A 24,090-nucleotide genomic window follows, 5' to 3' on the forward strand; every position below is an offset into this window, starting at 1 on the left:
GTGCTGATGGAAGGGGGGGAAAAAGGAAGGGAGGCCTACTGCTGGACAGAGGGAGCAGGAAGAGGTGCTGATGGATGGGGGGAAAAGGAAGGGAGGCCTACTGCTGGACAGGGGGAGCAGGAAGAGGTGCTGATGGACAGGGGGGAGGTAAAACAAAGGGAGAAGGGCTGCTGCTGGATAAGGGGAGCAGTGAAGGGGTGGTGGAGGACACAGGGGAGGTAAAAGGAAGGGAGAATGGACAGGGGGAGCACGCAAGGGGTGGTGGTGGACAGCCAAAACAAAGAAAGACAGAAATACAGAAAGCGGCTAAGGAGACAGAGAGAGAAAAAAAATAAAGACAGATACACACACATATATTCTAGCACCCGTTAATGTAACGGGCTATAAAGCTAGTTATTATATATTGTACAATGTATTTGATTATATAATAGGAAGGGATGGGGAGGGTGGGGGTTAATAGCATTTTATGTGTACTCTTGATGATTATTAAGCAATATATTTATGATTTATTTGTTTTAATATATTGATACACTTATTGTACGTTTGAAAATGAATAAAGAATTTAAAAAAAAAAAACTAATCACCACCTTTGTTAAATAAACACATAATGAGCCTTTCTTCTACAGGGAAATTCCTGCAAGCATCTTCATTGTGGCTTTATTGGTGATTTTACCAATACAGAAAAATCTCAGTTAACCGTCTCTTAATTAACTAACACTCTCACTCAACCAGCAAAAAACTTGCAGGTAAAAAAAAACAAAAAACATGTTCCCTGAAGCGCCAGCGCAGGGCAGAAGCAGGCGGCAGTCCTGAGCGAACTCACTCACTCACTCCCTCTCTCCCTAACCCGCAGCGTAGCCAATCAGCAGGAGGCAGCCTAAAAACAGGCTCCTTGCGGCCAGCCCCTGTTGGGCCTTTCCTCCGACGCGTCGACACGTCGAGAGGAAACGCCCTGCTGGGGATGGCCGTGAGCAGTGACCAGCTACGCTTCCGCCGCCGGTTTCTGCCACTTTGAGGCTTGAGGGAGGGAGGAGGCCGTGCTGGTGCTTCGGGGCAGGAGAGGGGGGTGGATTGAGATCTATGTTCTAACAAAGCACTCGCAATCAACAGGGAAAACAGTTATCCGGCACCCACCAATCCCCGTGGATGCCGGATAACTGAGATTCTATTGCACATAGATTCAAGTTATTGATGTCAAGTGATAAAAATATGTTCCCAATTATATCGTTGCAAAGAAAAGATAATGGGTTTTTCAGTCTTCTCCATCCACTGAGCAAGTACAATTTGTTTCTCACACACACAAAAAAAACAATTCTATAACAAGTTACTTGTATGTATGCATTAAGGACTGTGTTCTACATACTATGGGGCTCATATTAAAAAAAAAAAATAGATGTCCAAAAGATGTCACAAACCGGTACTTAGATATCTTTCTAGACGAAACGTTCAAGTGAACATTTTCAAATCTGACTTACTAGATGTCTTTCTGATTGTTTTGTCTCCCGCGTGTCTAACTCCCTCTTTTATGAAACTGCGATAGCAGTTTCTAGCGCGGAGTGAGAACTACAGGGATAAGGGCTACTGGGGTACATTTGGTTTTAGGGGAGTTTTGGAGGGCTCACCCTATCATGTTGACATGTGTACCTGGCACCATTAATATGAAGTTCACAGGAATGTCCCCTTAGGGCAGTGGTTTCCAACCCTGTCCTGGAGGACCACCAGCCAGTCGGGATTTTGGGGTAGCTCTAATGAATATGCATGAGGCTGATTACTGTGCTTTCAAAAGGTCTGTCTGAAGCAGTCCTCTTAGCATCCAAACTATAAAGAGAGGAAGGTAACCTTCCTTCCGAGAGAAGAGGACATGTCACTGGGAAAGCGAAATGGTGCGAGGCCTGTATTCGTCCACTTTTCAAGGTCATATTTAGAAATAAAACAAAAACCAAGGAAATAAGGTAAGACCCGGGAAACTGAAAACTTTGCCTGTGCTTTGTTGATTTAAAGATTGGGGATAAAGAGAAAAGTGCAGGTTTATTGCTAAAGACAATCTGAATTAAAAAAAAAAAAAAAAAAAAGCAGCAAACTTTATTTATTAGCTAGTTTCCAAAGAGTAACCCATTTTCACAAGTCAGAGACATTTTTACTTATTCACCGTCATGCACAGTGTGTTGCCATGAAGATGAAGATATTCAAAGTTGCGCGTGAATACAGTTCCACTAAAAGACTGTTTTTACAAAAAAAAATTAAGTGTATAAAATACATTTATAAAATGCAGAATATAGGCCCTCCTCTAGAAAGCCGCGCTAGCGTTTTTAGTTCCGGCCACAGCGGTAAGAACTCCGACGCTCATAAGATTTCTAGACAAAGTTACACACGTTCCTACTGAACAAGGACGTACGCTGGTAGGGCTAGTCTAAGGGCGCTGGTCTTTGACCACGAAAGGGCCGCCACGTGAGCGGACTGTTGGGCATGATGGACCACTGGTCTGAACCAGCAGCGGCAACTCTTATGTTCTTATGTTTCTATGAGCATCAGAGTTCTTACCACTGCGGCCGGCTTTAAAAATGCTAAAGGGGGATAATTAGAAAGCTGTTTTTTGATGAAATTATGGTATTAGGCATCCAACAGGGTTGCGCAGGAATCTAGCCCCCCCCCCTTCCCCCTTTGGATCAATGGTTCTGTATTTGCGTTTTCAGTATTTACCGGGTTTTCTAGGAACTTAACCCCAGTGAATAGCGAGAACGCATTGTATACTCAGAAAGAGAGCTGTTGGCTTTAAACAAAAAAATTGGGCCGCATGGTGTCCGAAAGCTTTGCTCTTAAACCACTCAAAGAAAGGAAGACTTCAGGGAACGCTGTGAGAAATAAGAGCAGTAAAGAGTAAAATATTTAGGGGGAAAAAAAAAAATGGAGCAGGTGGCACCACTCTAGGTTAACTGGAGCAAATCTGACAGCATTAGGGTTAGTCTGCCCTTGATTGATCCAGACTTGGACTTATTACATAGCTTCTATTTTTGGCTCTAGACTGGATGAAAATCAAATGGTTATTCAAAACTTGGCCAGAATTATTTTTCGCGTTCTTCTACTGGGGATCCTCTGAGCTCGAAATGTTATCCTTGTTTTAAGTTGAAAAGATGCAGATCCAATGTAATCACTTTAAAAAAAGAAAAAGACGGATTACTTGTCTATGAGGAAACCAAATAGTGATATATCCATGGAGGACATACCAATGTAAAGCTACCAACTAATGAATATAATTTTTTTAGTATAACCTGTGTGAAGACATAAGCTATGAGAGCAATTTGCTCTGAAGTCAAAAGTTCTTATGCTTTTCTAAGAACTAATAACTATTTTTAGCCGTCTACCACACAAACACTACACTGTTTCACAGTTTCCCGCCATTGTGTAAACCCGAACGGAAGGATGACTGGCTCATATGATGTCATCAGCAGAATGGCTTGATAGGTGGAGCCAGAGTCGTCCTTCCATTCGGGTTCACACATTTGGCGGGAATCCACTGTATCTTCAAAGATAAGACATTCAGCAGCATAATCGTTCTGAAGGGGTTCCTGAAGAAGGGTTTTTTTTTTCTCTGAAACCAAACTCAGCAGAACCTGAACCTACCAACATGTTGCTTTAGAATATATGATAAGTGGAATTATTGCGTACTAGCTTCCATTTCAGATTCAAGCTGCGTTAGTGGTTTTTCACTGAGCACGTACCATGGCATTTCGAGTTTGTCTCTCTTCACTTATTTTCACCTTTTGATTTCCCCACACAATGGTATATACCAGTGATGGTGTGTGGTATATAACTAAAATTAACCATTCCTGATGCCAGAGCTATTAGTAAAACATAAGAGCTTTTGACTTCCAAGCAAATTGCTCTCGATAGCTTATGACTTCACACTGAGGTTACACTAAAAATATTTATAATCATTACTTAGTGGCTTGTACATTGGTACATTCTCCATGGATATATCACTATAATTTGGTTGGTCAAAAAACTTTGATAATATTGATAATATTGTTCACCTGTTCTTCTATTCGGTTTTGTTTTGGTTTTGTTTTGGTTTTAATAGTAATATTTGTCTAAGAGGAAAGGCTAAAATGGCTAGGGAAAGAAATTAAAACTGTACTATTCAATAGATTTATTTCCTAAATAGAAATTACATTAATTGCAATGATTCTCTAATAGTTGCAATAATTCTACTCTGATTATCCTTAAGAAATATATTGTATTTTTACTATTTGTATTTTGTACTTCACTGATTGTCCAGTTCTCTTCAATGTAAACCGCTGAGAAGTCGTCAGACTGTGGCGGTATAGAAGAATAAAGTTATTATTATTGGCTGAAGGTAGGTCTGCAAAACACTGAGTGGAGTGGAAAGGGTAGATGTGAATCGCTTGTTTACTCTTTCCAAAAATACTAGGACTAGCCTAGGGGACATACAATGAAGCAATAGGTCATAAATTTAAAACAAATCGGAGAACATATTTCTTCACTCAATGCGTAATTAAACTCTGGGATTCTAGGATAAGCAGCATAAAATCTGTTGTACTCTTTTGGAATCATGCCGGGTACTTGCGACCTGAGTTGACCACTGCTGGAAACAGGATACAAGACTTGGTGGAGCTTTGGTCTGTCCCAGAATGGCAACTCTTATATTTTTAAGTGGACTTAGGGCATTTACACAGGTCTTTTCCATGATTTTTTTTTGCCACAGCTGGAAATAGTTGATTTTCTGTTTTCTGGCATTAATGGCTATGTGTTAATGTTTAATTAGTGGGTGGGTCCTTACTGCTAGTCATGTTGCAGATGGCAAGGACTCACACACAAATCAGGTAGCATGTGACAAGGTGGCTGTGTCAACTGATTAATGCAACTACAAGGGAACTCACTTATCCAAGGTGATAAAATTACTAAACACTTTCACTAATCACCTTGCTTCTTTATAAAGAACAATATCACTTTAAATCAACAAGTAACTGATGTTGTTTAGTGAACACTCAGACCCACAGCTGAGGTCCCAGTGAACAAATCACAGAGCAGCTGTTTTGAGAGACCATCCATCATAGTTGTTCACAGTCTCACCCACCATACAAAAACTAAATAACATCAAATAAAATAAAACAAAAACCAACTTAGCTTTGAATGATGTGGGTAATCAAAGCCACATCATTCAAAGTTAAGTTGGTTTTTGTTTTATTTTATTTGATGTTATTTAGTTTTTGTATGGTGGGTGAGACTGTGAACAACTATGATGGTCTCTCAAAACAGCTGCTCCGTGATTTGTTCACTGGGACCTCAGCTGTGGGTCTGAGTGTTCACTAAACAACATCAGTTACTTGTTGATTTAAAGTGATATTGTTCTTTATAAAGAAGCAAGGTGATTAGTGAAAGTGTTAACTGATTAATGCAGACATGTCCACTCTCAATATTATATACTTGGGATCCTTTATGGAAAGCATCAAACGACTGAGAATCGTACAGAATGCTGCAGTCCGTCTCATCTATGGTCTCAAGAAATCGGATCATGTAATCCCGTATTACAAAAAACTACACTGGCTGCCTGTGGAAGCAAGGTTGTTGTTGTTTTTTTAATTCTTTATTGATTTTAAAACTTTCAGTAAGTGCAATACAAGATGAAAACATTTTACACTTTAATATCACTTAATATTCTATCAGAAACTAATTCAATCAAATATCCCACCCCCCAAAAAATCCAACAATTATCTTCAGTTTTAAGAAAGCAAGTTTTAAGAGCAAGGGTTATTTTTAAGTTTGCTTGCCTTTGCTTCAAAACCATAACAGGTTCATCCCAGATCTATTTATTTATTTCGATTTCTATCTCGTTCTCCCAGAAGCTCAGAATGGGTTCCAAGTGGACATTCACAATCGTTTGAAAACAGACTAGTCATGGCAACAAATAGGTTGCAGTAGACAATAACAGAGATTATTCTAGAAACCAGACTGGTAGCAAAGAGTAGGAGGCAGTTTTTATCTATCCCATCATTTTGATTTCCCAGGCACAACTTGTACATGGAGTGCCTACTCGTTTGCTTTCCTATCCAAGAGAGCGAATAAAATGCTGGGGATAATCAAGAAGGGTATTACAACAAGAACAAAAGAAGTTATCCTGCCGCTGTACCGGGCAATGGTGCGTCCGCATCTTGAGTACTGCGTCCAGTATTGGTCACCATACCTTAAGAAGGATATGGTGTTACTCGAGAGAGTTCAGAGGAGAGCGACACGACTGATTAAGGGGATGGAAAGCCTTTCATACGCTGAGAGATTGGAGAAACTGGGTCTCTTTTCCCTGGAGAAGAGAAGACTTAGAGGGGATATGATAGAGACTTACAAGATCATGAAGGGCATAGAGAGAGTAGAGAGGGACAGATTCTTCAAACTTTCAGAACATAAAAAAACAAGAAGGCATTCGGAAAAGTTGAAAGGGGACAGATTCAAAACGAATGCTAGGAAGTTCTTCTTTACCCAACGTGTGGTGGACACCTGGAATGCGCTTCCAGAGGATGTTATAGGGCAGCGAACGGTACTGGGGTTTAAGAAAGGATTGGACAATTTCCTGCTGGAAAAGGGGATAGAGGGGTATAGATAAAAGATTACTGCACAGGTCCTGGACCTGATGGGCCGCCGCGTGAGCAGACTGCTGGGCGCGATGGACCTCAGGTCTGACCCAGCGGAGGCATTTCTTATGTTCTTATGTTATCCTTGAAGGGGGAAGGGGTAAAACGCGGACCTCACGGATCTAAAACCGCACGTTCTTAAAACTCTGAGGTCCATGTCCATGCCACTCGTAGTTTCTGTCTCTTATAGACCTCTATGACATTTTAGCTCTGACGGATCCGTCTCAGCACAGGGAGGGAAAAGTATTAGGATCCATCAGCGCTAAAATCTCATCGAGGTCTGTTAGAGCCAGAGACTAGTGCTGGAGCGGCAGAGCAGAAGCCTTCTTATGTATAGGTTTAAGTCTGCCGGATCTTATTATAGTTTAAAGTAAGGGTACACTATTGTGAATCAGGCTTCCTGGATCGCAAATTGGAGGACTCTTTCAGGAGATCCAGAAAACCCGGCACTTAACAGGGCTGTTTAACTGTTTTGCGCTTTGCTTATCCTTTAAGCCCGACATAGAATTTGGCTCTGTGAGATTTTAGCTCTGTGAGACGGATCCTAATACTTTTCCCTCCCTGTGCTGAGACGGATCCGTCAGAGCTAAAATGTCGTAGAGGTCTGTAGGAGACAGAAACTACGAGTGGCACGGTCACGGACCTCAGATTTTTAAGGACGTGCGGTTTTAGATCTGCGAGGTCCCCGTTTTACCCCTTCCCCCTTGAAGGGCTGTATCTAATCTAATCTAAGGCTTGGCTTTATATACTGACTCATCATTCTAAGAAAGCTCGACTCGCTTTACAACAAATAAAAACCATTAAAAATAAGACTAAGGGCTCCTTTTACAAAGCCGCGTTAGCGGCTTTACCGCACGCACATTTTTAGCGTGCGCTAACCCCCGTGCTAGCCGAAAAACTACCACCTGCTCAAGAGGAGGCGGTAGCGGGCAGCGCGGCCGGCAACTTAGCACGCGCTATTACACGCATTAAACCGCTAACGCGGCTTCATAAAAGGAGCCCTAAATTTTGGGAAATTAATTTTCAAAGTATTTAGCAAATAAAGTATTTTTTTAAAGATTTGTATCTACAAGAGATTCCTCGATAGAACATTATCATTCCAAGCAGGCAAATGGAATAAATGTTTAACCAACTTTATCTCGAACGCCCTTTCTTGCCAAACTTTTAGGAAGTCAATCAAAACTTATCTCTTTGATAGACTCCATTTCTGCCTTGATGTACTTCTAAAACACTTCCAGGAAAAATGTGATTAATCTTACCATGCTAATGTAATTTTGAAAGTCTTTTGTAATATCGCTGTCTGTATATAGTCTCTTCCTCTGTAAACTGCTCTGAACTGTTTGTGGTATTGCGGTATATATAAATAAAGTTATTATTATTATTACTCCTAAATACAGCTCCTCGGCCAAAAAATAACATGCAATTTGTAATGCCTGGGTAGTATGCGCACATTGGGATTTTACCATACCTCAGCACACTCCGTGGTAAGTCCTTTTAAGCTGCACTAAGCACGAGTTAATGCTTACCACAGCTTGGTAAAAGGACCCCATACAGTGGCGTAGTAAAGGTGGGGATGAGGGCGCCAGCACCCCTTCCCCTCTCCACCCCATTCCTCCCCTTGCCACGCACGTGCCCCTCCCCCTTCCTCCGTACCTCTAGTGTTGTTCATCGCCACAACAACGTCAATGTGTTCCTCGCGACCGCGTCAGTTCTCCCACTGACGTCACTTCCGGGTGCCGCGCACAAGAAGTGACATCGGAGGGAGATGCTGCCAGGGTTGCGAGGAGCACACTGAAGTGGTTACTTGCGGCGAAGAACGACTAGAGGTGCGGGGGAAGGGAAGGGGGAGTGCAAGCGGCAGGGGGGGGAGCGGAGAAGGGTCGGGGGAGCGGAGACGAGAGCAGTGGAGGGGCGCCTCTCACTCTCACCAAGCCACTGATCCCATAGTAACATAGGAGGTACTTATAAAATTTATTAATGCACATCCATGATTATTGTTATTATCTATTGGTAATTGCTAGTGAGTTACCTTTATTTGTGCTTTGTTTTCTGGTTTGTTTTTTTGAAATAATTTTTACTGATAAAGCACCCAACACCAAAACAAGAAAACAGAAGCCACAGCGCAAGAATACTCAATAACAGTGCAAGTTGTGTTTCAGCTTTGTTTTAATTGTGGTAATTAATACTTTCTTTTTCTGATGTAATATATAACTGTTATTGTATTATCTATTATGACTTGGGGCTCTTTTTACAAAGGTGCATTAGGGCTTTAACGCGCGGAATAGCGCGCGCTAGACCTTAACGCCAGCATTGAGCTGGCATTGGTTCTAGAAGCGTAGCGCGCGATAATTTCCTGCGTGCACTAAAAACGCTAGCGCACCTTAGTAAAAGGAGCCCTTGGTTGTATCTATAAGTATTATATAAAAAATTTATTAAACTTAAAATGGGGTGCTTAGAAACAAACAACTGGGGAGTGCCGGTTAGGATCCTATTCTATAAAGAAAACTAAACATTTATATTACCTTACATTAGTGACTTCGATTCCACCAATACCTTGCAGTTCTGGCCGGATTGCAAAAGAAGATAACTGGACATTTCCAGGAAAATTACAAGTTAGGATGCTGTTTACATGGCTGAAACTTTGCTGGGAAATTTACAAGAGTGGGGATAGTCATGGAGAATGCCAGCCTATCAGCAAAAGCGTGCACCTTTAATAATCGTGGAAGCTCTTACACCAGCCACAGCGCTGACAGAAGTGCTATCCCTTAAATAGGTGACGGGATAATGGCGTGCCAGATGCCAGCGCGTGGACAATCCAGTGCCGACAATTCGGCGCAAGACAGAAGCGCGCGGGGGAAAAAATAATTTTTAAAGAGCTCCGACTGGGGGTTTGGGGTGGCAACCCCCCCCCCCACTTTATTGGTTAGTGTTCGCGCTGCCGTTGCGGGGGGGGGATGTGATATAGAGAAAACGGAACTTTTCCCGAAAAAAATCAGAAAAGTTCTGTTTTTGCTATAATGGAGGTTTCCAACCCCCGAACCCTCCTCCAACAGCAGTGCGAACACTAACCAATAAAGTGTGTGTGGGGGGGGTTGCCACCCCAAACTCCCCGTCGGAGCTCTTTAAAAATTACTTCTTCCCCTGTGCACTTCTGTCTTGCGCCGAATTGTCGGCGCTGGATTGTCAGCGCGCTGGTTGTCTTGCGCGCCACTGACTATGAACCCTTAAATACCGGAGATATGTGTCATTATGGGAATGCATGTGAATCGTGCTCAGATTCCGCTTTTGTGTATATGAACTCGTCCAATATGTCCTATGTGAGATATGTGCATATATGCTACTTTACATGTGCAATTGGCATCTAATAACATAAGAACTGCCATACTGGGTCAGACCAGTGGTCTGGCTAGCCCAGTATCCTCTTTCCAACAGTGGCCAATCTAGGTCACAAGTACCTGGCAGAAACCCAAATAGTAGCAACATTCCATGCTACCGATACCAAGGCGAGCAGCCTATGGGCTTTTCCTCCAAGAACCTATCCAACACACATTCTCTAGCAATGCTTGGCAGAGCTTAACTATTTGAATGAAAAAAATATTTCCTCCTATTGGTTTTAAAAGTATTTCCCTGCAGCTTCATTGCGTATCCCCTAGTCTTTGTAATTTTTTGATGGAGTAAAAAAATGAATTCACTTGTTCAGGATGTTGTAGACTTCAACCCTATCTCCCCCTCAATTGTCTCTTTTCCGAGCTGAAGAGCCCTAATCTCTTTAGTCTTTCCTCGTATGAGAAGAGTTTCATTCCCTCTATCATCTTAGTCATTCTTCTTTGAATCTTTTGTATGTGTTGGTGCATACTTTATAAAATCTACCACACAGTAAATGATGACAGAAACTGAGAAACATGAGGCCAGACAAAGAGCAAATGGCCCATCCAGTCTGCCCATCTGCAGCATCCACTATCTCATCCTCTCCCTAAGAGATCCTATGTGCCTGTCCCACACTTTCTTGAATTTAGACACAGTCTGTCTCCATCACATCTACCAGGAGAATATTCCATGCATCTACCACCCTTACTGTAAAAAAAGTATTTCCTTAGATTACCCCTGAGCCTATCATCTCTTAACTTCATCCTATCATTCCAGAGCTTCCTTTCAAATGAAAGAGTCTCGCCTCATGTGCATTTGTGTCACATAGATATCTAGTCCATCCAGTTTGGCAGGCATTCTGTATCTAACTTATTCTATTGGGAATATATTCCTAACCTGACAGTCAACACAGTAGAGTTGTAAAATTATATATTTTTTATCTGTATCTGTCTATAAAACCATTCAAATACAAACATATACAAGCAAATATGATGCACCGAAGGTTTATGACCTTTGAAAGGGCTGTGCAGCAGAAAATACATGATAATGTCATTATTTCATGCTAAGGATGGGTAAACAGGGGGCTGAATGTAAGAATCTACTATATATTTGCATTCTTCCCATTAACTCTGCAAGGATCATTCTGCTACTTTACTATCTACAGTCAGTTTATAGTAAATGAGTAAAACACAGTTATTGTGGAGCTGGGGAAGACCTACGTATGGTAGGTTATGATACATATCAGATGACCATATGACATATGATGCTGTGGTATATGATAATCAGTCATCAACAATCGAAAGAAAAGGAGGAGTAAGACTAATTCAATGTATTATTTGTATTGGGTTTCCTGCATTTTTAAAGTTCTTGTAAAATGCAGTAGCATTTCGTCTCTGAATAAGTGCAGGCTGGTGCCAATAAGCCCCATCTGAAGTTGAGGAGGAAGGGGCAGAACATGCATGCTGCAATCAAAGGGCGCTTACCGTGTCCCGGTGGGGCTCTTTCCTTGTGGCAGCCACCCAAAACGCCTTTGACATTTTGGACACCCGCAAATAAATTCAATGCACAGGCTTCACAGGCAAGAAGCCCGGCCAATACATTGAATTTATTCAAAGCATCTTTGACTTATAACGCAACATTATTTTGAAATCAATCCTCATCAAGCAGCACAGAATTTTTGGCTCTGCGGCGTGTTTTATGAAAGGAATCTAATGCTCCATGCTGTCTTAATCATTTCGCTTATATTTATAGTTTGGGGAGATGCACTCGTCCCTTAGCAGAAGAAGAATGCGATTATTCATAAGTTGGATCTGTATCCTCCCTGGTGTGACCTGAGAAACTGTTTGCTTTGACTTGTCGGGCGGTCTTCATTTTTCGAAGCACATCGCAGAAACACATCTTTTTCTCAGTTCCAAACTCTTCTGCATGAGTTCAGAATCCACAAGCACTTCTGCTTAAATCGCACAGACGCACAGGGATGCATTGGCAGATAAGAGCCACCTACCCTCCATTCGGACTCTTTTCCCTGGTAATGCATAAGACTTGGCTTGATGTTCGCGTCACTTCCCGTATTTTTAAATAGCTGATTTTAAATATTTTTCTGGGGTAGAGAGATGATAACCAACTGATTCCTGTCAAGGCAGAGAATCCAGTCCTGGTTTTATCCCACAACACGCATGCTCCTGTAACTCCCTGATTTTCTAGGATCTACAAGCCAAAGGATTGAACGGCCCTGTCCTGAAAAAAAAAAAGCAATAGAAAAGGAAGAAGAAATATTCCAAAATGTTTGCTGCTGGGAAATCTTTTGCTACAAAACTTAGGGCTCCTTTTACGAAGGTGCGCTAGCGTTTTTAGCGCACGCTACAATGCCGCGGGCGCTAACCCCGCGGGACACGGAAAATACTAACGCCGGCTCTATGAAGGCGTTAGCGTCTAGCGCGTGCGGCATTGTAACCCTTAAAGATTTTTCTGTAATGGAAATGATCAAAGATCAACATGATGCAGCCTCTTTGCTACTACACAGGAGCCAGTTTTCAAAACTAGGGGTGGGGGTTGGGGGGGGAGTGTTTGCAAAACTCAGCTCTGTTCACAGAGCTGGCGACAGTTTGCCCATTTTTCTTTTCAAGTCAGTCTTGTCATTTTCCGCTTGTGCACGGAAATTCTCTCGCTTAGAGGCCAGAGTAAATAGTGAACTAAATTCTGCAAACTATTGGCAAAACGAGTAGCCAAATGAACAGGGCCTGTTTTTTGCACGTTTTACGCTGGCAAGATTTCTTGGATGGAGGATTTTTCATACTGTACAATGCATGTTTGTGAGCCAGACCAATACAGTGCAGAGAGCACCTGGATATTTCATGTCGCACGGAGCGATCAGTATCAGCACTCGCAGTTCTAACAAAGTAATGGAAACAGCGTAATGCCTTTGCTTCTCACCCCATGTACTGAAAACTAGCACACTTAGCATACGTTCATGGGAGTTTTAAGGGGCTTTTTTTTTTTCTTTTAGATACACCCACATAATTTTCTTTTCAGTCTGTAAATGCCTCGTTCTTGAAATGCCTGCATAGATCTTATAAATAACAGCTGGAATCCACCGCTTAAAAGAAAGAAAAAGTATTTTTTTTCTTTACAGGCGATATAAGCTCCCTCTGAATGCCTCCCAAATTGCCCAAATTTATCGAATTCTCTAAACTAGTGTTTTCCAAATCAGTCCAGTCAGTTTTTCAGGATATCTACAATGAATATACTACTACTATTAATTATTTCTATAGCGCTACGAGACGCACGCAGCGCTGTACAGAGTCACAGAGAGCAAGAAAACAGTCCCTGCTCGAAAGAGCTTACAATATAAACAGGCAAGACAGACAAACAGGATGTCATGGATACAGTTAAGGGGAACAGTTAATCAGCAGGCTGGGTTGGAGGACAGAGGGGAGTACAGGACAGCAAAGCCATTGTGACATCACTGATTAAATTGGCTCCTATTGGTGGAATGAGGCATTATGACATCACAATCTCAGCTCTGCTTCCCAAAGACTGAAACTCTTCACACTACTACTATGAATTATTTCTATAGCGCTACCAGTCGCACGCAGCGCTGAACAGAGTCACAGAGAGTAAGAAAACAGTCCCTGCTTGAAAGAGCTTACAATATAAACAGGTAAGACAGACAAACAAGATGTCATGGATACAGTTAAGGGTAACGGTTAATCAGCTGGCTGAGTTGGAGGGCAGAGGAGAGTTAAGGATTGAAAGCTATATGTATGAATGGAATGTGCATATAATTTAAATCAATTTCATGCATATTTATTTGGATATCCTGAAAACCTGACTGGCAAGGGGGTACTCCAGGAATGACTTGGGAAACACTGCTCTAAACCAGTGGTTCCCAACCCTGTCCTGGAGGACCACCAGCCAGTCAGGTTTTCAGGATAGCCCTAATGAATATGTATGGAGCAGATCTGCATGCCCGTCACCTCCATTATATGCAAATATCTCTCATACATATTCATTAGGGCTATCCCAAAAAAAAAAACGACTGGCCAATAGTCCTCCAGGACAGGGTTGGGAACTACTGCTCTAAACCATGACATCCAGCTGCTAGATCATGGGTGTCAAATATCGGTCTTTGAGGGCCGCAATCCAGTCGGGTTTTCAGGATTTCCTCAATGAATATGCATGTGATCTATTAGCATATAATGAAAGCAGTGCATGCAAATAGATCTCATGCATATTCATTGGAGAAATCCTGAAAACCCGACTGGAACGCGGCCCTCGAGGATTGACATTTGACACCCTTGAGCTAGATCTCACTTCACTCTGTCAGATGGGTAAGTCCAAAGAACAGCTTTGGAAATTCACATGAGCTCCAGAGCTTGCAGGTCTGTGGGAGGAAACGCTCCTCTGTGGGTACAACCTCCCGGTCAATTCTCCTATACTGCACAACCCACTCTAGGGGCTCCTTTTACTCAGGTGCGCTAGCGTTTTTAGCGCATGCACAAAATTACCGTGCGGTACGCTTCTAAAATAACGCCAGCTCAATGCTGGCGTTAAGGTCTAGCGCTCGCTATTCCGCGCGTTAAGGCCCTAACACACCTTAGTAAAAGGAGCCCCAGGTTTCAGTTGAAGCAAACAAAAATCACAAGTGTTGATAAGACGTGTGGGCACTTCAGATCCAAAGCAGAAGGTTGAAAAGAGTTTATGTACTTCTGCATAAATTAGGCACATAAAAACTAGAGACAAAAACAAGATATGGGGGTTCTGCTTAAAAAAAAAAAAGGTTTAAGTTGAGATAATCAACAACAATCCCTTTCAGCCTATTGGTTGGATCTGAATATCTGCTCATCCAGGTGACATAACAGAACCTCACTAGTCGCATGCTTCGTGCGTGGGTACAGCAGAAGCGAGCAGGGCTTCACAAGGGGTTAAAGCCCGCTACCTTCTCTTTCCTGTCAAACTGGGGGCCATCCAGGTTCATAGTCAGTGGCGCGCAAGACGCCAGCGCGCCGACAATCTAGCGCCGACAATTCGGCGCAAGACAGAAGCGGCGGGGGAAAAAAGTAATTTTTAAAGATCTCCAATGGGGGGTTTGTGATGGCAAACCCCCCCCTCACTTTATTGGTTAGTGTTCATGCTGCTGTTGGAGGGGGATTCGGGGGGTTGGAACCCTCCATTATAGAGAAAATGGAACTTTTTCTGGGTTTTTTCGGGAAAAGTTCCGTTTTCTCTATAATGTGAGGGGTTTCACCCCCCACACACCCCCGCAACGGCAGCGCAAACACTAACCAATAAAGCGGGGGTGTTGCCACCCCAAACCCCCAGTTGGAGCTCTTTAAAAATTATTTTTTCCCCCACTGCTTCTGTCTTGCGCCGAATTGTCGGCGCACTGGCGTCTGATTATCCCGTCACCGTGGGTACAGCAGAAGCAGAAGCGAGCAGGGCTTCACAAAGGGTTAAAGCCCGCTTCCTTCTCTTTCCTGTCAAACCGGGGGCCATCCATGTGCTCTGTCGGAGGCTGCTAAGGGAACGCCATCTGCTTCCGTGGAGGAGATTTACAGAGCAGAAAGCAAATCTGTTGTGAGAACACCCCTCACCCTCCCCCTTCTCGGGCTGAACATCACTTTTTTTTTTCGTAACAGGCATCCAGCAGTAAACACTGAAAAGCGGCAGCAGAGCACAGCGGCTCTTTTAAACCCAAGCTCAGGATCATTTGAAAAGGTGTTCTTAAAGAATCCGCTTGAACGCAATGCGCCAAGTCGGCTACCAACCACACGCCCGGCTCTCGTTTGAGCGGCAATTGTTTTATTAATCAGAACCAACGCCAAATGGGACTTGAAACGGGCGTTCAAGCTGAAGCAAAAAAGTTCATTCTAGAATCCTGCAATCATCGAGATCTAGGGCTCCTATTACTAAGGTGTGTTAGGGCCTTAACGCGCGGAATAGTGTGCGCTAAATTGCCCCGCACGCTAGACCTTAATGCCAGCATTGAGCTGGCGTTATTCTAGAAGCGTACCGCGCGGTTTAGCGCGTGGTAATTTTGTGCCTGCGCTAAAAAAAAAAAACGCTAGCGCACCTTAGTAAAAGGAGCCCCTAAAGTCAAAACTCGCCAAAGAAGGAAGGAGGGGGGGGGGAAAAAAAAAAAAAAAAAGAACCCAAAGCAGGGTTTTGTTGACTTACCAGAACACAGAGCAAACAGCAGAGGATCCATGCGAGGCTGCGATTGAGCAGCGATGATCCCATAGCCAAGAAACTAAAGCCCGCATGCAAAGACTTGGAAGGGAGGAGGAGGAGGAGAGCTTCAGGGATCGCTCAGGGAGGGTGGATTTAATTCCCTCTCCGGATCCCCGCAGCCAGCCATGGACGCAGACGGCGAGAAAGGCCGGCTCTTTGCCTGGCTCTCTGGAAGTCGTCGCTGCAGTCTCGCAATTTCAGGGGTGGGAGAAAAAAAAATAAAAGAGAGGAACTCAGAAACAAGGCATTAATCCTCAGTCAAAGTGTTTAGCTTGTGTGTGCATCAGTCTCGGGGAAAGAAAAATCACATCCACATGTCAAGGCCTCTCTCTTTTCTGCTTCCTTTTTTCTGAGGCAGTGGGAAGTTCAAATAATGTCTTTGCAGATAGAAGAAGAAAAAAAAAATAGAGGGCAAGAGAATATATTTTTAGCTGTATTTTTTTAAGACCAAGTAATCTCTTCCTCGTTTGAAGGCAAAAAGAAAGAAGAAGAAGAAGAAAAAAAAAAGCGTTTGATGCAGTCACTGAGTCAGAAGTTTCAAAAAACAGTCGAATATATAATTTGACAGTGGTATGGAATTACATGTGACTTCTCTCCTTGCATTTTTAATGAAGTTATATGCCTCTAATGGTTTATCCAGTCAGCTCTCCTGGAAATATGTGAATGTTTTTGGAAACAAGTCTTATACTATGATACAAATATAAAATTGCAGCACTGATTTTTAACCACTCAGAAGTTTTGCATTTGCAAGAAAACAAAGCTGAGTATATGGCATGAGCCCCTTTTCAACACTTGACTCAATCCACTTAGATGCTACTTACACGGTTTTATCCTAGTGCCATTAAAATAATAATACTTGCAAGGTAGCAAACTCCTGCCCTGTTCCAGGACACGGTTGCTGTCATCCCCAGAAGTCTGTTCTTTCGGTTTATGCGTCGTGCTTGGCGTCTATTTTTTTTATTATCATTATTTGAACGTGCAAAGCAAACCACAACCGAGCGAGAAATGCTTTTGTGTAAGCTGGCGTGCGGCTCATCAAAAGCCCCAAACTCACGCCTTGCATCCACTGCGGTCCAAAGCACTAAGGCTGCAGCAGGCGTTTCTGAGCGCGTGGCAGGCTGTCAGGTTCACGTGGAGGCGGCTCCCACTGTCATGGTTCATTCATAAAGGAAGGGAGCAAGGCAGCCCCGCAGGAGCATTCTGGCACGTGAAGGCAGGGTCCAGCAGTTTCGGTGTGTGCCCTTTAAAGAGAAAAATCGAACACAGGAGAAACTGACTTTTCCCAAAGAATAAGTCGGATGGAACTCTTCCTTTTTGTTTTGCTGCTGAATTTATGTGCAGGGAAAAAAAATAATCATCTTGTTTTGCTGCTGAATTTATGTGCAGAGAAAAAAAAAAAAAATCTCCATGCAAGGGTCTAAAAAAGAAGCAGGGAAAAGTAGAAATCTTTTGAAGCGAGGACGTGTAAAAAACATACAAAAAAAAAGAGCCAGCATCGGTTGCTAAAGCGGTTTCAGAAGCAGTCTGTGTAAAGGTTGGGCTTTTTTAAATTTCTATGCATCATATGAGATCATTTTGGATTTTTTTTTTTTGTTTTCACAGCCTCTTTTTGCTCTGAATGGATGCCTTCAACTCATTTTATGAAAGGGCTCTTTCCGAGAGCGAGGTAGCAGAGAAGTCCTGGGAACGACGCTTTAAGCTCGCTCTCTCTCTCTCTCTCTCTTTACAGGACTCACTGAGCGCGTGTGGCTTAAAGCCTCTGGGCAGGTATAAAAGCAGCATGGCCAGGCGCTGATTGGTTGTTTCCTTGCCAGCACATCACGTGAACATGGACATGGACAGGCCCCCCCCCCTTCCGTTCCCGCCCCTCTTCTCAGCTCCAGCCTTCACTCTCTTTAATGACAGAGTGCTTTGCTGCTTCAAAATTGCAATGTAGCTTTCTATGGCATTTGTAAATAAGTGGAAAGGGATTTCTACAATTCGGGGTTAGGGATGATTTATTTTTATTTTATGCATTCATCTGTTTTACTTGGCAGAGGAGAGGAAACTGGGGAAACCGCTGAACCGGGTGGAGGGAACACCAAGTCTTTTGAAAAAGCAGAACATGTGATTGGCTCGTGCAGGATGAAATTGTGCCAGTGTTACAGGCTTTAAAGTTCCTTTTATGTAGCTGGGCATTGTGCGCCGGCTGTATTTTCTCTGCCTACTGTTGCTCAGTTTATAGGCGAGAGGTAAGAATTTTGACCAGCAACAAGCATTAGAAGTTTGCAGATGCTGCAAGGCCTCACAAGAAATTGTCGCTTATATGTAAACTGCACAAAACTTCTAAGAGAGAACCTGCATGTAGAGAAACGGATTGTGATGTACATGTTTTTAAAAGTATTAAGATGTTGCAGCCAAATTTAGAAATGCTTCACCCGGTAGCGTAGTAAGGGCGGCTGCAGGGGGTGCAGTCCGCCCTGGGCGCGGTCTTCCTAAGGGCACTGCACCCTTCCTCCTCTCTGCCCCCCCCCCCCACACACACACACACTCCTCTCCTTGCTGTACATGTGGACCCCTTGCCTTCCCCCCTACCTCTTTTTACTTCTCCGGCACGAGGTTGCTGCCCGCATCAGCATCGGCGCTCTCTCTGACCTCACTTCCGGGACCCCAGTACACCTTTTTTTCCAACATTTCAGAAAGTAGAACAATGCATTAACGGGTGATGTAAGACCAGCACCCCTTTGGCTATTTACCCAAATATTAAATAACAGAATTATACTTATCATAATAAGCAGTCAAACAGTTATTTGGTATAAAGGGGGCCTCATTGTCATTTATTGCTGAGGTACATAGATCAATACACCCGAGGAAATTAAAGATTTAATAGATAAACACCATCAGCAAGTAGTCCCATAGAGTGAACCATAACAGCAAGAGCAAATACAGCCCCATGTTCTCCTGGAATGAGTTTTTGTGCTACATAAGACCCCCAATATCCACCACTGGATGAATATTGAGACCTGTTCAAAGGACCTCCTTTACTTGGGTACCCCCCTCCCCCCTTAAAAATAAAAAAATCAGAAAACAAAGCTGCTGACCACAATGTGTTTTCCAGGGTCTCCTGGAAACCATTAAGGAGTAAGTCTAGATCCACATCGAACAAGAGGACACCATCATGTCCGTAAAGACCAGGGCATGAGATGTCCACCCAGATGAGTTGGACCTGGAACCCTCATCGAGCCTAAGCCATTTTCCCACTTGATGATTGAATTTAGCCATACCCCTTGTCCATCTTCTGTCCCTAGCATTGCAAGGATGAGAAATAATGTCTGACCATACCATAGAGGTAACAGGAAACCAGTTCAACATGGCTCTCAGATCATCTTTGATGGTATTTACCAGCTATTTGACCGGAGAGAAGTTGACATCATTTCCACCAAGATGTACCACGAGCAGATCCAGACATCTACCATGTTGCTTGAAAGTCCATAGTAACGGAACCAGGTCCTTCCAGGCAATTCCCTAGTCGCCCCATCAGGGACTTCCGAACATCACGATGAGCCAAGCCAAGATGAATCCCACCAGGACGAACTGCTGCCCTGCAACCAGCTCAGTGGACAAACGAGTACTCCACAATCCACACCCATGAAGTAGTGCCAGAGTCTGCAAAACAAGGAAAGAAAATGGGAAGCAAAAGAAAATGAAACAAGCTTGCACAGGAGAAAATTGAATTGCAACTGCACTAATCCTGTTTTCTGATGCAACCTCTGAACGCTCCAGACCTCCATCATCCTAGGCACTGACATCATCCCCGAGACCCGCCACCTGGGCTGTCCTGATGCAGAAGGAATGGGGCTAAAACAAGACACAGCCAAGCCCAAGTGTTGGATTACCAACTGCAGTACTGCAGCATACTGATATCTCAAAAGGGGCAAACCATCTTGGTGAAGAAAGAACCTGCCCGAAGACTGAGGTCTGAGACCAACAAAATGAAAGAAATTGGCTCACAGGCAGGTTACCAAGCCATCCAATTGGCGCAATACAATACTATGCCTCCGAGCCAGTTGGTCAGTTTTTGATCTAACCACCACAATACTAACTCCGTTGGGCAGAAAGCACATGTGCTCCTGTAGAAGACCACCCAAAAGAGAAGAAGCAGAACGTGAGACAAGTTCTCCGATGAGAAGAGCTGAAAAAAAAAAGGCCAAATGAAAGCTGCCCCGAAGAGCGTAGTTTTGAATTGGGAGGTTGTAATTGCCGGATTGGGACTGCATGCCAATTGAGAATCCAAGATTTCTGCAGAAGTCATATCCAGTCGTTGCAGGAATGTTTCCACTCTTTCACATCCAGCAACACCAAATTGATGGTGTCACAGACTGCTTCAGTGTTAAGGTTAGTCTTGGGGTAGTTTTGGGCTTGTAGTCTATGGGGCAGTTAAGTTAAACTTGGGCTTTGTTGCATAGCTGTCAAGACCAGGCTGAACTGTATTTTTTTTTAAAGAGAATTAAGCTGTCAGCATTATTGATCCAAGCTGATATACTGAAAAACACTGCAACGTGGAGCTGGATTGTTTATTCTAGATGAGATCATGGGACAGAAGAATCACGGTGAAAGGCCATTTAGGTCATGATGATCTGGGACAATCCTGCACTCCATGAAGATGGTCAGAGGACAGGTCTGCTAAGACGCCCCTTTAATGAGCCTATCAGAGTATGGGTTGTGTATGCTTAAGCTGACATGGCTTTTGCATGATAGGCAAAGCAAAAAGAACCAACAGGACCTGCGGTGAAGATATGAAGCAAAAACCAAAACCAAACTGCAGGGAAATGTACAAGGTGCAGGAATTTATTTAAATGACAGAAATCTTAAAACATATATGACATATATAAGTGGTCTATAAGGATAGCGACTTGTCTATGAGGGACTTCACCTTGAGAAAGCATTTATGCGAAACATGTCGGTGAACTAGCTGTCCCTGTATTCAGACCACAATGAAAAGCTAAGTAATAGCTAAGACTATTCAAGTTTAAAAATACTAATGAAATATATTTATTGATATTACGAACACTTTATAAGAATAATCTGGAGCCTATGACGATTCCGCCCACATAAAGCTCTGTGTAATGAAATTATTGAACACAGAGTGGTGTTTCTGAGGACCATAAAATTGTAAAAAAATGTTATATTATATTATAAGAGAATATCCCTTAATTCAAATAAAAATATATAAAACACCCTCCAGGGATTCAAGACAAGGTTGGAGAAGTTCCTGCTGAACCTGAACGAAAGCAGGTAGGGCTGGCCTCGGTTTGGACACTGGTCTTTGACCTGGTGGCCGCCGTGTGAGCGGACTGCTGGGTACGATGGACCATTGGTCTGATCCAGCAGCGGCTATTCTTATGTTCTTAGATTACTGCAACATGCTCCTCTCAGGTCTTCCACTCAACCATCTCCTCTTCAATCCATGCAAAATACTGCTGCATGACTTATATTCTGTGGGAGATGCCATACTCACATTATCCGTCTCCTTAAGTCACTTGACTGGCTCCACATCCATTTCCGAATACAATTCAAACTCTTCTTACCAACCTACAAGTGCACTCACTCTGCAGCCCCCTCAATAACTCTCCACACTTGTTTCCCCCTATGCTCCTACTTGTGAACTCGATTCATCGGGCAAGTCTCTCCTATTCGTACCCTTCTCCTCCATTGCCTAGATTAGACTTCATCCTTTCTATCGTGCTGCGCCCTATGAATGGAACAAACTGCCTGAATCTTTACATCAGGCGCCATCTCTAGCAGGATTCAAATTCAAGCTAAAAGTCCACTTTTTTGATGCTGCTTTCAATTCCTAACTCTCAAGCGCCATAAAATTGCCTATGTCCATCCTATCATTCTCTGCAAGAAACTCCATAACTCCCCATATCCACAACTCCCCTGTCTGTCCAAATTAGATTGTAAACTCTTCTGAGTCACTCTGGGTTACACATCCTTGGTAGATGGTGATGCATAAAAATCTGCCTGAGCATGTGGTGATGCATGCGCTAATACATAAAATGCATATGGATAAAGTTGGGCAGGGAATTGGGCGTGATGTAGGCGTGTCCTTCAGTGCATGGTGACTATATCGCGTAACACTCCATAACAGTTGAGGTAGCGTGGCAGGTTTTAGCAACTGGAAAATAGGTATAAATATGTTCAGTCATGGTAAGTGTCTGGGAAATAATACATGAAAGCATGCGAAAAACAGTTCCACCTGAAATCCTCATCTGATTTGGCCCATCTTCAAAACATGTCTTTTTAGAGGGGGGGGGGTCTGCATGATAGCATGGAAGAAGAAGATAACGGCGGTGGTGATCCACTTGGGGACAAACAATGTGAGCAACAGGACCTACAGCAGGGAAGGACTGAAGGACCAGTTCCGGACGCTAGAAGGGAAGCTGAAGACCAGAAAGCCGAGAGTAGCATTCTCGGAGATCCTGCCGGTACCCAGGGCTGACGAGAAGAGGCAGACGGAGCTGCAAGCAGTCAACGCATGGATGAGGCGCTGGTGTGAGGAAAAAGGATTCCACTTGCGCAACTGGACGACGTTCTGGGGGAAGAGCAAGCTATTCATGAGGGATGGAGTCCACCTCAGAGGAGATGGAATGAGGCTACTTGCAAGCAACATCAAGAGAGAAATTGAGAAGTTTTTAAACTAGGAAGAAGGGGAAAGCCTACAGTTGAACAAGAGTCGATGGTTCGGGAACTGGTATACCCAGAGTATACAGTGCAGGAAGATAGCGGGAAAGATTCACAAGATCATAGGCAAGACAGAATCCTGACGGATTGAAAGGGACACGAGAGGGAAGGATATGCAAGAAAGTAACAGGCCGCAAACTCAAGTGTATGTACAGGAACGCAAGGAGCCTAAAAAATAAGATGGGGTAAATTGGAAGCTATAGCACAAAAAGATTATCTTGACATCATCGGCATCACGGAAACATGGTGGAATGAGGAAAACGTCTGGGACACTGTGCTACCAGGATACAAGCTATACCGCAGAGACAGAGTGGGTCAAAAAGGTGGGGGTATTACCCTATACGTCAAAGAGGGAATTGAGTCTACCGGAGAGAACACGCCGGAAGCAAAAAATAAGATAGAGTCTCTATGGGTCAAAATTCTGGGAACAAATGGAACGGAAACGAAGATCGGCATCTACTACTGACCCCCAGAGCAGTCAGAAGAAATTGATGGAGAAATGACGGACAAGATTTAATGCAACTGCAAGGGAGGCAACGCAGTTATCATGGATGACTTAAATTATCCAGGGATAGACTGGAACCTAGGCACCTCCAGCTGCAGTAGGGAGACCAAGTTCCTGAATGCTGTAGGCGATTGCTTCCTGGAACAACTTGTCAAGGAAAATACGAGAGGAAATGCAATTTTGGACTTAATTCTAAATGGACTACAAGGACTGGCGCAAAGTGTAGAAGTAGAAGGGATGTTGGGAAGCAGTGATCACAATATGATCCGCTTCAACCTGGACACAGGTTGATCCAAAATAACAGCCATGACACTGAACTTCCGAAAAGGGAATTACGAAGGGATGAGACTCATGGTGGGGAAGAAGATTAAGAAGAGGATAAGCACTATAAAAACGCTAGAGCAAACATGGTAATAACAGCCATGACACTGAACTTCCGAAAAGGGAATTACGAAGGGATGAGACTCATGGTGGGGAAGAAGATTAAGAAGAGGATAAGCACTGTAAAAACGCTAGAGCAAGCATGGTCCCTTTTTAAGGACACAGTCACCGAGGTGCAAAATCTATATATACTGCATATCAACAAGGGATCCAAGAGGAAAAAGAACAAGGAACCAGCGT

The 24,090-nt window shown here is 43.3% G+C and overlaps 1 protein-coding gene across 1 annotated transcript in view; it reads right to left on the reverse strand.

The window, feature by feature from the left end:
• The window catches only part of PTH1R (parathyroid hormone 1 receptor), a 388,901-nt gene extending 370,928 nt beyond the window's left edge, over positions 1–17,973 (reverse strand). The window contains exon 1 of the mRNA XM_033931838.1: positions 16,188–17,973. Coding sequence (XP_033787729.1) covers positions 16,188–16,250 — 63 coding nt within the window. The 5' untranslated portion in view covers positions 16,251–17,973. The remainder of the gene's footprint in view (positions 1–16,187) is intronic.
• Between the last annotated feature and the right edge of the window lie 6,117 nt (positions 17,974–24,090).

This window comes from Geotrypetes seraphini, chromosome 2 (genome assembly GCF_902459505.1).
Source record: "Geotrypetes seraphini chromosome 2, aGeoSer1.1, whole genome shotgun sequence".
Taxonomy (NCBI): domain Eukaryota; kingdom Metazoa; phylum Chordata; class Amphibia; order Gymnophiona; family Dermophiidae; genus Geotrypetes; species Geotrypetes seraphini.